This window comes from Dipodomys merriami, unplaced genomic scaffold (assembly GCF_024711535.1).
Source record: "Dipodomys merriami isolate MVZ:Mamm:240054 unplaced genomic scaffold, mDipMer1.0.p SCAF_8, whole genome shotgun sequence".
Lineage (NCBI taxonomy): Eukaryota > Metazoa > Chordata > Mammalia > Rodentia > Heteromyidae > Dipodomys > Dipodomys merriami.
The window spans coordinates 22,489,580-22,506,465 of record NW_027206401.1 but is presented as its reverse complement, the minus strand read 5'-3'; the positions used below and the strand labels follow the sequence as shown (position 1 = coordinate 22,506,465).

General features: G+C 41.7%; 1 protein-coding gene across 2 annotated transcripts in view; it reads right to left on the bottom strand.

Annotated features, from left to right (window-relative positions):
• Nucleotides 1-16,109, bottom strand: part of Slc2a12 (solute carrier family 2 member 12) — a 50,602-nt gene extending 34,493 nt beyond the window's left edge. The window contains exon 1 of one of the 2 annotated variants that reach the window (XM_070010553.1): nt 15,809-16,109. In XM_070010553.1, coding sequence (XP_069866654.1) covers nt 15,809-15,923 — 115 coding nt within the window. In that variant the 5' untranslated portion in view covers nt 15,924-16,109. Of the gene's footprint in view, nt 1-12,494; nt 12,557-15,808 lie in introns of those variants that run through there. The other variant, XM_070010554.1, reaches the window with a different exon arrangement.
• Between the last annotated feature and the right edge of the window lie 777 nt (nt 16,110-16,886).

The following is a 16,886-nucleotide window of genomic DNA, read 5'->3' as shown; positions in this document are numbered from 1 at the left end:
CTCCTTCCCGTTCTTCCCCAGATGTCCATTCCTGAGCATGTACATAATGAGCCCACAATAGATTCTTGCCGCCTGACTGAATCCCACAGCAGACCAAAAAACAGGCGTACACAGGTCTCCTTGGCAGGCAGCCAGGTCATTATCCAGCTTGACCAATTGTGAAAACTTGGCAAATTATAAAGAACTCCTTTTTTCCCCCTGCTTTGTTCAAGAAAAGCTTGCAATGGTCCCCAAAAGCCCTTGCTATTGTTATCTCTGCTTTCTTTGCTCCTTCCCCCCAAATGCCTTCCTCCCAGATCATCTTCCACCAGGAAGACCCTCCAGCGTCATTGTTTTACCCCTGCCCTGTTGGATTTGGTCGCTTGTTCCCCACTCACTGTAAGGGGACTCACTTTGTGGACCTGTTTTTCTTCACTCTTAGACTAAAAGTTGCTCGCAGGCACCCTGCTTTATGTCTCTATTCTCACTTCTAATGTTTTGCATGATAATGCTTGTGGAAATCCTCAAAGAGTGAGCAGACGCAGCAACATTTCCAAATATGGAACCTCAATCCTCTCCTTCATCTGCAACGATCAGGTGAAGGTTCACATGTGGCATTGTGTGATGGTCAGCATGCAGAATTTTATAGTTACATAAATGCTTAGGTTTGGCTAGTATGCTATCAGCATTTCCATAAAGCTTTCAGTCTTATCATGAGCTTGTTCAAAACACCATTACAGGGATCATAAGGTATTTCATTGCCATGTGTGGTACATGTAAGTGTGTGTATGTGTATGTAATTAAATGTCAACTCTGTATATGAGGTTGGTCTCTCCCCTGCCTCACATCTCCCCTCACAGCCTAGCAAAACCTAATTCATCTTTAAAGGTCCAGCTCAAATATCCCTGCCCCTACAAAACAACCTGCCATTGTAGTTAGAATAGCAGTGTCTCTATACCCAGCCATTGTGTTTCCCCTCAAAATAAGATAACACACTCATACCTCTGTACCCAGACATTAGTTAAGATGAAATCTCCTGAGTTCATGTTTGAGCTGGCCTTAAACCAGGATCCTCTGATCTGATCTCTGCCTCCCTAGTAGTTAGGATTCCAGGCTTGTTTCCTTCCTTTCCCTGACTCCCTCCCTCTTTCCCTTCCTTTCTTCTTTCTCTCTCTTTTGAAATAGGCTAGCCTGAAACTCATGATCGTATCACCTCAGCCTCCTGATTGCTGAGAGATTAGAGATATGTGTCACTACAATGAGCCACAGGCTACTTTTTTTTTCCAGTTTCTGTTTTTTTGGTTTTTTTTTTTTTTTGTGAAAATACTGTACAGAGGGGTTATGATTACACGGGCAAGATAATGAGTACATTTCTTATCAAGCATTGTAGCCTCCTCCTTTGTTTCCCCTTCCCATTCCCATCCTCCCCTCGCCCCTCCACCCAATCCTCCCCCCTCCCCGCCCACCAAAGTTGTAAAGTTCGTTTTCGACATAACGACTTGTACATCTCATTGTTACAGGCTACTTTTAAAATTATATTTACAACAAAAGTAGTTGCGAAAGCAACTACTAAAAGTCTCAAAATGCATTTTTTCCATTCTGTGTGAAACGTTGCTGATACCCAGGTTTACTGCATTAAATTCACCTTTCAAGTCAGGCAAACTTGAAAAACAGCCTTATAACATCATGACATTTTATTAATCTAACAAGGCCACATTGGGTATGGAATTTCCAAGGGTTCCCCTTGGCTCACCATTCTATTCCTGCTTCCCCAGAGAGTTTCTCTTGTTCCCTGGCTTTTCACGCATGTGCAAGTGCCCACCACATCTCCACACCACCAGAGCCAAGGGCCGGAGATAATGGAAGCAGACTCATAGCTTATCTCTGAAGCCTCTCTCCTTTTATGAGAAAGCATCCTGGAAGACTTACTGTAATGTCTCATTGATCAGGACCAGTGGGTCATTGGTCAAACTTGGTCACAAGGTTTGGCCTGGGCAGTGAGTGTTGAACCTTATTTTAGTTACCCAGAAACAAAAGATGGAAAATCAGAAGTGAGTACTCAGTATCTGGCACACTGACTAGCCAGTTAGATACTCTGAGGTGTGAAACTGAAGGCAAAACTGAGGGATGTTAGCCCAATTCCTAAGCCCGAAGTTCCTTTCCTGGAAAGGAAATTTCTGCTTTCACTTTTTGGTTCCTCGATTATGAACAGGGGGCATCATTCCCGGATCATTTAAAGTAGGGTGTCGTTCTTCGTCAAAAACAATGTGTAAAAAACTAATGGCTCTCTTTACTGAATCCTTTCTTCCCATTTGTTTCATGTTTCCAAATGCAATGAGTCACTGTCTTTCCTATCGATCTCAGAATTGTTGAAGTCCTGGGGATTGTAGCTCCTGAACAGAGATCAAAAGAGAAGTTATGGGGTGGAAAGAATTGGGCTTTAGGGAAAAGATCCTTTGGACTTTTGAGAAGGCAGCTCTAAGTGTCTCATGGAGTCGTCTTGCCTTTCCCTGGATAGTGAAAAATGGATGTCCAGTGGATCTCATAGAAAGCTGACATTTTGCTGCCCCATTTCATACATCTGTTTAGTATAAAGTACTAACTGACTGACAAATAATTATGACTTTCAATGCTTTTGTCATTGTAAATGTGTCTGTGTTTACATGAGGATTTTTGAATGAACAATGAAGAAGAATTGAATCTGAACAAACTAGCCACTGGAAGCTCATGCCTGGAATTCTAGCTATTGAGATCAGGTACCTCAACCAATGTCTGGGCACAGTGGCATGCCTGTTATCCTAGCTATGTGCAAAGCTAGATATGGAGGACAGTGGTTCCAAGAAAGCCTGAGAAGAAAAGTCCTCAAATGTCCATCTCAAGAGTCCATCATAGTGGAAGAATCAAGGCATTGGGGGTGGCATATACCTGTCCTTCTAGAATAAGAGGATTATAGTCCACGCTTGTGCTCAGGCAGGGAATAAAATCCTATCTCAAAATAATTAGCACATGGCTGGGAATGTGGCTTAGTGATAGGGTGCTTGCCTAGTATGCATGAAGCCCTGGGTTCGATTCCTCAGTACCACATAAACAGAAAAAGCCAGAAGTGACTCTGTGGCTCAAGTGGTAGAGCACTTGCCTTGATCACAGAAAGGCTCAAGGACAGTGCCCAGGCCCTGAGTTCAAGCTCCAGGACCAGCAAAAAAAAAAAAAATAACCAGCCCAAAAAGGGTTGGAGGCATAGCTCAGAGGCTGAGCACCTACATAGCAGGTGCAGGGCCCTGAGCTCAAACCTTAGTGCCACAAAGAAATAATTGTATTGTCAAAGCTCATAGAATTCACAAAGTTTATAGACCATGATAATAACAATTTGCCTTGTAAAGGTTAAAATGTGTTTGGGACTTTAAGTATTACTTTCCCACCATATTGTGAAATATGCAAATTTTATGTATCACCTAATCTCAATTTTTAAAAAAGAAAAGAAAAGTGAGAGAAGGGATGGGTTAGGAGTGATGTGTGACAATGTTATCAGACACTTCTTATTCATATACTGTTTTGGAGAATGGGAACTTCTTTGTACAACTATTAAAGATAATAATAATTAAAAAAAATTTTTTTAAAAACCTTAGTGCCACGGGGGAGGAGGGATGGAATGAGGAAGAGGAAGTGGGAGAGGGAAAGAGAGAGAGAAGGAGAGAGAACAAAGCAGCAGCCAGCCTGCCTAGATGCCTTTGCTGTCTCTAGATGATGATTCTCCGTATGTGGGAATCTATATTGAGCTGTAGGCATTTAAAACTTCCCCAAGTCTGATCATTTTATGTTGAAAAAAATACCATGCTTTTTGGTTTTCAAATGTATGGAAGTTTTCGTCGTTGTTGTTGGGTTTTTTTTTTTTTTTTTCGGGGGGGAGGGGTCAGTCGTGCGACTTGAACTCTGGGCCTGGGCACTGTCCCTCAGCTCTTCAGCTCAAGGCTGCACTCTACCACTTGAACCACAGTGCCACTTCTGGTTTTCTGGTGGTTTATTGGAGATAAGAGTCTCATGGACTTTCCAGCCTTGGCTGGCTTTGAACTGCGATCCTCAGATCTCAGCCTTCTGAGTAGCTAGGATTAGAGGCGTAAGCCACCGGCACCTGGCTTTTATGGGAGTTTTAAAATTTGATATACCAATGAATACACAGTAGCTTTCTGCCATTCTATATTTTCTAGTCAATCAAAATAAAACTGCAAAGATTATTACATGAGAATTTGAGGTTATTTTTCTATTTACAAAGGAATCCATATATTCAAAATGCTTGAGAATCAACCTCTTTCTGCTTTAGTTTAACAATTGAAGAGTTTAACTTCAATAAGGGTAAAAATGGAAAGTACATAAATAATATTGTAAATCCTATAGATGGGGGTCCTTTTATGAGGAATACCTTATTTGTATAATTATCATCTAGATGCTCACATAAGAAAGACTATGAATGGAGCAAGGCGAATGGAGCCAAGAAATAGGAGAAATGGAGGAAAGGTTGAAGATAATTTATCCAGTGAGGGAGAGTGGGCATGAGAAGAAGTCAAAGAAGCAACATGGCATATGGGGAGGGATCTACTAATTTTAGAAAAGTGAGATTACAAGAAATTTAGTGGATTTAGAGCCATGCCTCTAATCCTAGCTACTCAGGAGGCTGAGATCTGAGGATCTCTGTTCAAAGCCAGCCTGGGCAGAAAAGTCCGTGAGACTCTTATCTCCAATAAGCCACCAGAAAACCAGAAGTGACACTGTGGCTCAAGTGATAGAGCACTTGCCTTGAGCTGAAGAGTGCAGGGACAGCACCGAAGTCCAGAGTTCAAGCCCCACAACTGACAAAAAAAAAAAAAGAAAGAAAGAAAAGAAAAGAAAAAAAGAAAGAAATTCAGTGGATTTGAAAAATCCACTATAAGAGAAAAATTGTGTGTGTGTGTGTGTGTGTGTGGTACTGGCCTACCAGTACCACTTTACCAGTCTACCACTTCAGCCATGTTTCCAGCCCTTTCTGCTTCACTTTTTTTTTTTTTTTAATTAATTCAGGTTTAAGGTGCTATCCTTGAGCTTCTGTGCTCAAAGCTAGTGCTCTATCACTTGAGCCAAAGCTACATTACAGATTTTTGGTGGTTAATTGGAAATAAGGGTCTCATGGATGCTCCTTGCCCTGGCTGGCTTCAAACCATGATCTTCATATCCCAGCCTCTTAAGTAGCTTGGATGACAGGGGTGAGCCACTGGAAAGCAGCATTCGCTTATTTTTTGGATAAGGTATGTTTATTCCTGGGCAGCCCTGTACTTCAGTCCTGAGGGGATTGCAATAGTATCTGCACCTCCATGCTTATCTAATAGACAAGGGCAGCAGTACTCTTCAAATCATCAGTGAAAATGTACTAAGTGTTTATATGAATAGGACTTGGGAATGTGAAAGGAAAGGGCCTGTAATCTAGGAATATCTAAGAGCAGGGATGGGGGAAAGCCCTGTTGGTGGGAATAAAGAACAAGACATCCCAGGAAAACACACAGCTGGGGAAGGAAGCAGTCAGAAGAACCACAGTTTCCTGAGGGTTGTGTGTGACTGGGAATAGGAAGGGGTGGGAGCAAGGAGCTGGGAGTGTTCACTCACTGATTTTATTTGAATATGAAAAGAATGGGGCTGGGAAGGTGGCTCAGTGGTAGAGCGCTTGCCTTGCATGCCAGGCCCTGGGTTCAATTCCTCAGCACCACATAAGCAAAAAGAAAAATGCTGGAAGTGGTGCTGTGGCTCAAGCCTTGAGCTGAAGAGCTGAGGGACAGCACCCAGGCCCAGAGTTCCGGCCCCACGACCAGACCCCACCACCAAAAAAAAAGAAAAGAATGGAAGCCTCTTAAAGCTAGGGAGATTGGAGACTTGCAGGTATGGTTTTCTAAGACTCCCTCATTGTATCCGGAGTATCATTAATCCCAGAAACATTCTCTATTTCTCTAAAGTATACGGTCGCCTTCTCAAGAATTCCGGCTCCCATGGTACATACATACATCCCAGTCACTGCTAACAGCACAGATGCCTTGGTCACCCGCTTTCTGTGCTTTGAATTCTGTGTTCACATCATACTTAGATATCTGCAGTTCCCTGAAGATGTTATTCTATTTTCTCCAAACATATATAGGCTATTTTCTAGGTTTAGAACATTCTAGAAACACACACACACACACATATACACACAATCAGTAATGGGTCTTGAACTTGGGCCTGGGCACTGAACTCTTTTGCTCAAGGCTAAAGCTCTACTACTTGAGCTATAGTGCTACTTCCAGTTTATTGGAGAAGAGTCTCATGGACTTTCTTGCCCAGGCTGGCTTTGAACCACAATCCTCAAATCTCAGCCACTAGGGTAAATAGGATTACAAACATGAGCCACCAGTGCCTGGCTCTCTATCTTATATATTATAGTATTATATTATATCGTATACATTATATATTATACTTTATTTAGTTATTTATTGCAATTAGTGGATTTGGAAAGCCTGGCTGCTGTTCCCTAGTTTTTTTTTGCCCAAGGCTGATTCTGTCCCTTGAACCACAGCTCTACTTCCTAGGGGTTTTTTTGCTGAGTTATTAGAGATAAGAATCTCATGAACTTTTCTGCCTCGCTGGCTTTGAACTGCACTTCTCAGCTTCTTGAGTAGTTAGGATTATAGGCTGACCCATGGCTTCTGGCAGTTTTATGTTCTGGACTAAACTTATCCATATTGTCTCCAATGACATTCAAGAAGTGGCTGAACATCCCTCTGTGTAACATGTGCACTAAGATAATATGTGTATCTATCTCCTCCACTGTAGGATTCTTGATCTTTTGCCATTCTCATCTAACAAGACAGTAAGCATTTGCATTACCTGGATGCTACCTGTTTACCATTGGGTCCTAGGCCTTAGCATCAGTCTCATTTCCAGTGGACACTCAATATTTATTGAATATCTCACAGTCATATTGCTTACAATAGAGATATATTCTGAGATATGTTGTTAGGCAGTTTCACTGTGGTGCAAGCATCACAGGATATACTCACACAAACCTACTGCATGCAGAATGGACTATGTAATACTGCTGATTGCTCTTAGGCTCTGTGGTTTTATAACATGTAACTGAACTGAATGCAGCAGATTAGAATAACACAATTATATCTGCATATCTAAGCATAGGAAAGCATGCTCAGAGGATGAAAAGAAAAGGTCCCTTAAAGAATATTAAGGGAGTTCTGTGCAATTTAAGTCCACAGTGGATCACATTTGTTAAGTAGTTCATGACTGTAGTTAGATTTTTTATCTTTGTGATGAATTAGGAAAATCTATCCTTCTTTACCCTGAAATATCTAATATTGTTCCTTTTCAATAGTAGGTGCTCAATAAATACTTACCGAATAAAAATTCTCTTTAGTTCAACAAGCACTTCTTTACTCATTTGCATATTGACCAATCACGCATGTGTATTGTCTGGGGCATAAATAGCAGACAAGGATTAGCAAGATGATCCGTGCAACCAGCTTTGGTGGTTATGTTCAACACAATGTTGACACATATTCTTAGGTTATATCTAAGAGTAGTACTCAGAACACATGTTTGTAATCCATGCAAAGAAGTCATAATTCCTACCTATCATGACTATGAGTAGTCATTTTCTAGGCATTAGCAACTCAGCGCTTTACTTACTTATCTATGTTCTGGCAGCACTAGCATTTGAATTCAGGGTGTCACATTTGTTAGGTGTGCGTTCTTATCAATTGAGTTACTTTTCATGCTTTATTTTTTCAGATAGGGTCTTAAAATTTTGCCTGGGTTTGCCTGACACTGAGATCCTCTTGATCTCTGCCTTGGCAGTATCAAGAATTAGAAGAGGGAGCCAGGAGCGTGGCTTATCTCAGAACTTTAATGGGTACAAAAATATAATTTTTCTAGGAACTTACAATTCTATATTAAAATGTCTCATGAAAAAAAAATATGAGCACCCATACGATAGAATGCAATCAAGTTCTGTAGTGAGTGTAACTGATACCCAAATTCCCAAATTGGACAGAGTGTTGATTATATTACTGGCCAAAGGGGAAATCTTTGGACTAGATTTGGGGTGAGGTGCCACTGTGCTTGAGGGGGCAGGTCTCTGCTTCTTTGCCAGCAGGTACCTGATATGAATGGTGAAGGACTGTGGATTCAGAATGCTTGATTAGGTAGGAGCTAGACTTGGGCAAATCCAACCAGCCTTTAAACCTTCTGTTCCTATGGGTTTTTTTTTTAATTATAAGAGAAATATAAAATAGTATTGCCTAACTCCCAAAATTGTGAGAAGGAAGGAGGGAGAGGCGCCTGTTAGATAGATGGTAGGAAACACTAGGAGAATGCTGGCTGTCTTGAACTCTGTTTACCTCTGGGTATTAGGGGAGAGGATGGCTCACTGGGCTGTATAAAGATAAGAAAGAAAAGTTTGTAGAAGCATTGCCCCCGCCTTCCCCCAATCACTTTCACAAAAGTCTGTTTGATCAGAATTGATATGGTAAAATATCGATAAGAGGGGCTGGGAAGGGGGCTCAGTGGTAGCGTGCTTGCCTTGAATGCATGAGGCCCTGGGTTCGATTCCTCAGCACCACATAAGCATAAAAAGCCATAAGAGGCGCTGTGGCTCAAGTGGTAGAGCACTAGCTTTGAGCTGAAGAGCTGAGGGACAGCGCCCACGCCCAGAGTTCAGACCCCACAACCAACCAAAAAACAAAAGCTTATAAGATGAAAGTAAAACTTTGAAAGAGTCCCTTACTGATATCAAACAATAACTTTTTTTCTGGTACAACAACTGTGCCTTTTCATAGGTTCTGGAATTCTTACTGCCTATAATTTAGCTCTTCAGGAGGCTCAGATCTGTGGGCATGGTTTGAAACTAGCGGGGGCAGAGAAGTCCATGAGACTATCTTCAATTAACCACCAAAATGTCAGAAGTAAAGCTGTGGTTCCAGTCTTGAATGAGAAGACTAAGGAATAGTGTCCAGGCCCAAGTCCAAGCCCCACTACACAACACACACACACACACACACACACACACACACACACACACACACACACACACACACACACACACACACACACACACACACACACACACACACACACACACACACAAATTCTCGAATTGTTTTTCAGAGTCATCAGCACCTCCATAATTGGCATTCCATCATAAAATAGTCTCTCTATGAGTTTTCCTTATGGTTTATTACAATTGAGTTTCCCAATAGAAATGAGAAGTATGTTGTTCTCTCAGCATATAAATCCATCCTAATGATAATTGTCCCCGTCTGTATTTTAAAAGCCTGTATGTCTGAAGCTCAGATGTCAGGTTTCTAAACCATGAGCTGTGAGCTTGGCACATAACTCCCAACTGCAACATCTACCAAGTGGAGAAACACTGGCTCTAACCCTATGTGGATGTTGTCCATAGACTCTGAGCAGTGATGCCAGGCAGACCTCAGTTATGAGTTCTGTGGAAAACAATTATGTCCAAGGGAATCACAATCAAACCATTTAAAGTGAAATCACACTTGATCTACTTCAGGAGAAAAAAAAAACTGTTGCTCTAAGTGAAACAAAGGACTGCCCTTTTCTCTTGATACTTAGACAAAATCATAGAAAATGGAGACATTATTCAAAAATCATGGAAGCTGATAATATTGAAATGTGATCAATGATGTTCATCTCACTACATTTATATGTATTATATAGAATAATTAGTATATTACAGAGGCATAGACATTTACAAATGAATGAATTAGTGTGCTGTGATGTAGAAAGAACAAAGCAAGACAAAGACAAAGCAAGAAAACAGAAGTACTCGTGTTTAGATATCTGATTTATGAGGAAAGTTGCTTGGGTCTGTTTTAGTTGGAAAATATATTGAAGGGTTTAGTTTCTGAGATTTTAACTGAAAACAAAAAATGTGTGTATATCAACACTAGGGGCTCATGAATCTTAGCTACTAAGAAGGCTGAGATCTGAAGATCATGGTTTGAAGCCAGCCCCGCCAGGAAAGTTTGTAAGACTCTTGTCTCCAATTAACCTCCAAGTGGTAGACCTTGAGCAAAATAGCTAAGGGAACCAGCACACACACAAAATTAAAAAAATTATAGTATATTACTTTTATGAAATAGGGGTTTAGAAATGTTACAATGAGACTGGATACTTTCTGAGGGGACTGTGTGATTAAAAAAATTATGCTCATTTGATATTTGGTCAAAAAGTCTTTGGGATGAAAGATGAAAGTTGATTGGTTACAAGCATACAAATAGAGCAGTGAAACCTGTTGAAATTATTTTAGAGAAAAATGGAGAGGGGGAAAGAGAGAGTGATATTGAGGGTGAGATTGATTAGAATATGTTATAATCGTATATAGAAATGTCAAAATGAAATCCCCCACCCTTAAGTATACAAATAAAAAATAGACCTTGGGGAAGGAGTTATCCAAATTTTCTTTTCTTACCACCATAATTTTGTGTCTTTTAAGCCATTTGATAATTCATACTTCTGAAGAAAACTTCCATGAAGAAAAAAATGAACTAGACCTCTCCTCCATCCCCGCAACTCCACTTAGCTTAAAAAGTCAGCCAGTTCTTGCTCATACTCTGAGTAAACAATTGCCTTCAATCTTGGGAGCCATTGCTAATTACACACAATGGAGGGCCATGTAGCTCTTAGAATTTTTTTAACTCTAAAACTAAATCATACTTGGGTTTCTCCTACTGAGAAAATACTACCTATGAAACCATAATTTATGGGCTATTTTTGAATGAAAGATAAAACCTCACAAATCTTCAACAACTAAAATTTGCTATTAAAGACAGGTTGATTTCTTTTTCTTTTCCCTTACACCTACAGTAAAGTTTTTCAGGGCAGGAAGTAGTAGCTCATGAGTGTAATCTTAGCTACTTAGGAGACTATCTACCAGAGATAGTTTGAGGATCGTCTGGACAAAAACAAAATAGAACTTCATGAGACCCCATCTCATGAAATATCTGGGCATGGTGGTATGCACCTGTCATCCCAGCTATGGTGGAAAGTGTTAATAGGGAAACTGAAATCCAGGCCAGCCCAGGAAAAAAAAATCAGTGCCCTATCTCAAAAATGACCAGGTCAAAAATAAAAAAGTACTGGAGGCATGACTCAAGCAATAGAATAACTACCTAGCTAGCAAGCATGAAGTTTGTTTCCATTGGCTAGTGTTAAGACCTAGAACATCAAGACATATTTTCTGGAGAATTCATAAGGGGCATGTATATAAGTATGAATGTATGCATGTCGGCATCTATCTATCTATCTATCTATCTATCTATCTATCTATCTACCTACCTACCTACCTACCTACCTACCTATCTATCTATCTATCTATCTATCTATCTATCTATCTATCTATCTATCTATCTATCTATCTATCTATCTATCTATCTATATATATATATATATATATATATATATATATATATATATATATACTGTGGGCTTACCTTACAATTCTATCAGCTACCACCAGGCAAAATCCTGGGAGATCAGTGTCTCAGCTACTGTTACAAATCTGACTGAGAACTAAATGATGTTGAAAATATTTAATAATTAGAACAGAGATATTGACCTGTCAGAATTGACTCTAGCTATAAAAACCAGTTCAAGCATGCTAGTATATACTGCTGAACTCTCAGCATGCCCAGGTGGGCCCCAGGGTTTGGCTGGCTGGTCCTGTGCCAGCTGCAGCTATGCAGCTGGACCTTTTACAGCCTCAGAGCCTGCTACAGGGGATCGGTGGCAAGGGACCACCTCTCTGCCTTCTGTGGGTAATCTGTCTTTAGAGAGAAACAAGCACTACTCTTGCTTACTATGTGTGCCAAACACCGTGGGAAGTTTATGGTACAATACACCCCACCATATTTGTTTAGAGCCTCTCTCTTCCTAGGAGGTCCCGGAGGAGCCATTTGCTCAAGCCGCACAGGCATCCAAAAACTCAAGTTGAGACTTTTGATGTGATTTCCAAGTGAGGTTGAATGTACCATCTTGAGAGAGGTGAGGGCTGATCTGAAAGAGGAGATGTTTACCAGACACAAGGCTTCCAGTTCTTAAAAAGTTAACACCCCTATCATTTCTTTGGGGATATCATAGTACATATAACAAAATTAAAACATAATTTGATTTTGTAATGTAGAGAAAGCTTGAGGGAAATTGGGAATGGCCTCACATCTTCCAAACTGAGAAGGCTTACCCCGGACCTGGCTTTGCCCAAGGTAACAGGTCTGTTGTTAGAACCTCTTTTCTGACACTGAGGCTCTACCACGAGGTCCCAGTGGTTGTCCTGGAGTTCACTTCCCCAGAGATGAGTTGATTCCTACAAGTCTTCTCCATCTCTCTGTGTTGCCCAAGAAAAGTCTGAAAAGGCCAGATGAGCTTAACTCAAAGGCCCCAATTTAGGCTATACCTGAGAGAATAAGATTGAATAGGGCTTTACTTACACTTATGTCTTACATACTGACTGTCCCTGGGCCTCCAGGAGTAGAAAGGTGCTCACAGCTTTAAAATATCTGAAACCAACCACCTTGTGGTATTCTGAGTAGTGAAAGTGCGTACTTGTTAAGTGCCAGATTGTGGCCTCTTCCAAGTGGTGAAATGTTGCCTTTTCAGTGGACTCTGGAAGTCCAGTTCTGTGGGTTCTGAATTCCAGTTCTAAAACTCTGAATTCATAAAGTTTCAGAACTTTGGATGAGCTATGAAAAGGTGGTCTTCAAGGGGGCAAGGAAGCCAGGCACTGGTGGCTCACACCTGTAATCCTAGCTACTCAGGAGGCTGAGATCTGAGGATCTCGGTTCAAAGCCAGCCCAGGCAGGAAATTCCATGAGACTCTTATCTCCAATAAACCACCAGAAAACCAGAAGTGGTGCTGTGGCTCAAGTGGTGAGCACTAGCCTTGAGCTGAAGAGCTGAGGGACAGCGTTCAGGCCCAGAGTTCAAGCCCCATGACCAACAAAATAAAAGTGGGGGGGGGGTGGCACAAGGGAGACTTCACTGAACTCACTCCTTAGTCAATTGTTCAGATTGGGAAATAAGAGAGAGGAGAAGGAAGGAGCAAACATCAAACCTGATGGCCCTGAGTGAGTTAGTTCCTCATTAGCCTCTGCATCAACTTAAGCCAATTACCAGTCCTCTGACCCCAAGTTCTCAGATGAGAGGTGTTCCAGCCAGGTCATTTCTTTCTTCACCTTCATCTGTCATCTGCTCTAAGTACCAGGATTTGAATTGTGTTTTAACCTTCTCTACAAGGTCAATTAGAATTTGCACATTAAAGCTGAAGATTTTCCTAATAGATTCCCTTTGAGTCATGGCTTCATGAAAATGAGTTAAGTTGTTTAGCCTGTAAGTCTTTGGAATAAAGCAACCTCTCTGATGGAGAAGTTGGTCAAAACGTTCCATTGTGTGTAATAGCATTAGGAAGGCTCAGCCTCAGAGCTTAGGGGTTTTGCTTTCTTTTCTTTTCTTTTTCAGTATCCCACATGATTTCATCACCTTGTCTTGGCTTAGCTCACTCATTCCTCTTGGTACACTGATTTTCCTATACAAAAACTTACTACTTTCGAATACAGAAATATAGTGATAATTACTAAGCGTATTTTAAATATTCTGGATTTCTTAGATAAAAGAAAGTATAGATGTTTAAAACACAAAGATTATGAAAGAAGTGTTGGACAAATATTATTTAGAAAAACCTTAACATCTTGGTAAAACAGAGAGAATCCTGGGGCTAATAAATGGAGATGTGAAGTGACTTTTCAAAACCACACATCAGAGGGAATGAAAGGGTTTGGAGATGGAGGAGAACAATGGAAGGGGTGACAATGATCACTACACATTTGACTTGTAACCTGACATGATGAATTGAAACCCCTTTTTACAATTACTTAGTGATGATCATAACAAACTGTGTAAAAAAATTCACACATTCACCCTACATGACATACTGACTTATACATTTATGTGTTGAGTTACTTTGGGGAGCCAGGAGAAATCTACAAAAAGTAATTAAAAAAGGGTTTTAAATCTTTGTTTTACTCATAGCATAAATCTAAGTTGTATTCTCCTGAGATTTTCAGAAATAATTTGTCTGTGTCTCCTACATTATGAAGGTTCTTTAGTGAAGGTTCTTAATTTAAATATATTAAATCTCAGAGAGACTTTCTGGTATTTATTGATCTTTTGGGAGGGATGGTCCTGGGACTTGAACTCTGGGCCTGGGCACTGTCCCTAAACTGCTTCTGCTCAAGGCTAGCACTCTACCACTTTAGCTACAGCACCACTTCTGGTTTTTTCTGTGATTAATTGGAGATAAGAGTCTCACAGACTTTGCTGCCCAGGCTGGCTTCAAACTGCGATTCTCAGATCTCAGTTTCCTGAGTAGTTAGGATTACAGGCGTGAGCCATCAGAACCCACCTAAATAATTGATTGTTAATAGCTACTAAAATGCCCTTTTTGGACAGTTTCTTTTCATCCTCTTGTGACATGTGACATACTGATTCCATCTAGTTAGCCCTTTCTTTGCATTACCAGTTCAGTTTGCTCTGCCGACTATATTCTGGTTCAGTTTCTCGGGAATTTAGAAAACTCTATATTCTTCCCTCTACTCCCTAGTACAAATTTTTAGGGGAACACTTCAGTTTGACCAGCAAGCTTGGCTCAAATCTGACAGGGGCAGATCTGACAGGCCACATTGAAAGATGGCCACAAGTATCCATTCTTGACTAGAAGTGGTAAGGCAATTAAGATACTAGGCCAAAAGTAGCATAGAGATGAATGACAGTATCTCTATTCTTGAGAAGGGGCCACTTCTGAGGCCCCATATGAGGGTTCTTGATGCAATTCCAAAATCAGGCAAACCCACAACCCAGACATCAACGTGCCTGCCAAGGAGAGGCAAATACCTCTGGTAGCATTTAATGTTTCTGATGACTCATGAAATTCCAGTATGGAGTTTGGGACTGTAATGTATGATTCAGGAGAAGAAAAGCTGAGGGAAGTGGGGGGAAGAAAAGAATTATTCATAATTGCCTTCACTTCATATGACAACTAGTCTCTACTCCTTTGCTAGCTAACTAAATGAACAGGCAGCGTGACATGTAGTTGTGGGAATCATAAATGTGGAGATAAAGACCGGCGTTTGTGTTCACAAAGACAACTCCAATGAATGAAAACTTCCAAATTTCATTTCTGCACGGGAAAACGTATGAAGTTTCCTTTCAAAAGGCCAGTATTAAGGAAAGTAGGAGCAAGGAAAGAAGAAGGTTTAGGCTTAGAGTGACTCTTAGGTTCCAAAGAAAGTTATGTTCATCAGCTACAAACTAATCCTTTTAAGATGTCCCCTAAAAATGTGAACGTAGAAAGCGGTGCTTACAAGGATCACTTGTCCTATTTTATCCCTTTGTGACAAATAATGGGGGTGGGGGGAAATGCGTCTGATTACAACTCAGTTTGCTGAACAACCTTTCCAAAATGAGAAGAGTTACACACTGCATTATATAAGCCATGGATGGGACCCGCGCCAGCGCGGGCTGTGTAGGTAACTCACACTTGGCTAACGCATAAAAGTCCCAGCCTAACTTCACCCCTTCCCTTGCAGCTGGGGGTGGCTCTGCGCCCCTACCCGTCCCCTCAGCGCCTCCTTCCTGCACGCAGCGCACTCCCAAGGACTCAAGCACCCGCACACGCCACGGCCCCGCGGGGCCCACGGGCACAGCCTGGCCCTCGGGCCATCACGCCGCCCGGCCGCCCCACGTTTACCTCCCACGCAGGCAGGATGCCGGCCGCCTCGGGTTCCGCAGCTGCCATCGGTCTCCGCCTGTCTCCCTTTCAGGCTCAGCAGATTGGGGCCCTCTGTGTTTTCAACAGGTACCATGGTCACGCAGGAGTTACAGCCTCTCCCCGGTCACCAAACCACCCTGCTCGCCCCCACGGACAGCACTGGTCACTTTCTCCATGGTACCATGCGAAGAAGATTGGAGGGAAACGGGGTGGGGGGGGCGGGGAAAAAAAGAGAAAAAAAAACTTCGGGCAAAGCCCTGTGATTTGTGATCAACTTTGTTTCTATTTCCGAAGGCTTTGCCCTCTTCGGTGACACAGGCTGTTGCTATTCCAAGCAGCCTATCACAGGCGAGGGGAGGGACGGGTCTCCAGATTTGTTTTTGCCTTCGATGCAGAGTTGGAAGCAAGAGGTTAAAAGACTTGGAAGCAGGACCCAGACGACAGTCTCCTTTCAGAGTCTGGCCAGGAGCTGGGGCTAGTCCTGGTGTTCCCACTGCACACACGCAAACGCTCTCTCTCTCTCTCTCTCTCTCTCTCTCTCTCTCTCTCTCTCTCTCTCTCTCTCTCTCTCTCTCTCTCTCTCTCTCTCTCTCTCTCTCTCTCTCTCTCTCTCTCTCTCTCTCTCTCTCTCTCTCTCTCTCTCTCTCACACACACACACACACACACACGACTTACATGCAAGCCGAAAGTGCAGATGGAGAATACTCACAGATGGCATCGGTTGATCTTGAAGAACAGCAATTAAGGCAAAGGTGTACCAGAAAGACAAACGTGTTAATTTTTGCTGTTGTTGTTTTGATAGCAAGACTGTTATTTCAAAAGTCATGACACCAGTTTAACCAGATTTTTTGGTCAGTGGTAAATGCTTTACATACTTCTCTATCCAAGGCCTGTCAGATAAATCCAGGCCTGCAATCAACTTTGTAGCAACGTAGTCTGCTTTTTTTTTTTTTTTTTAAATGCATGATTGACTTTAAGGGAGAAGCTAAGTAAGTTTGCCTCTTCCATGAGGTTGCAAGCTTGCCTGGGTGGGAGAAGGAGATGGGGGTCGGGGTG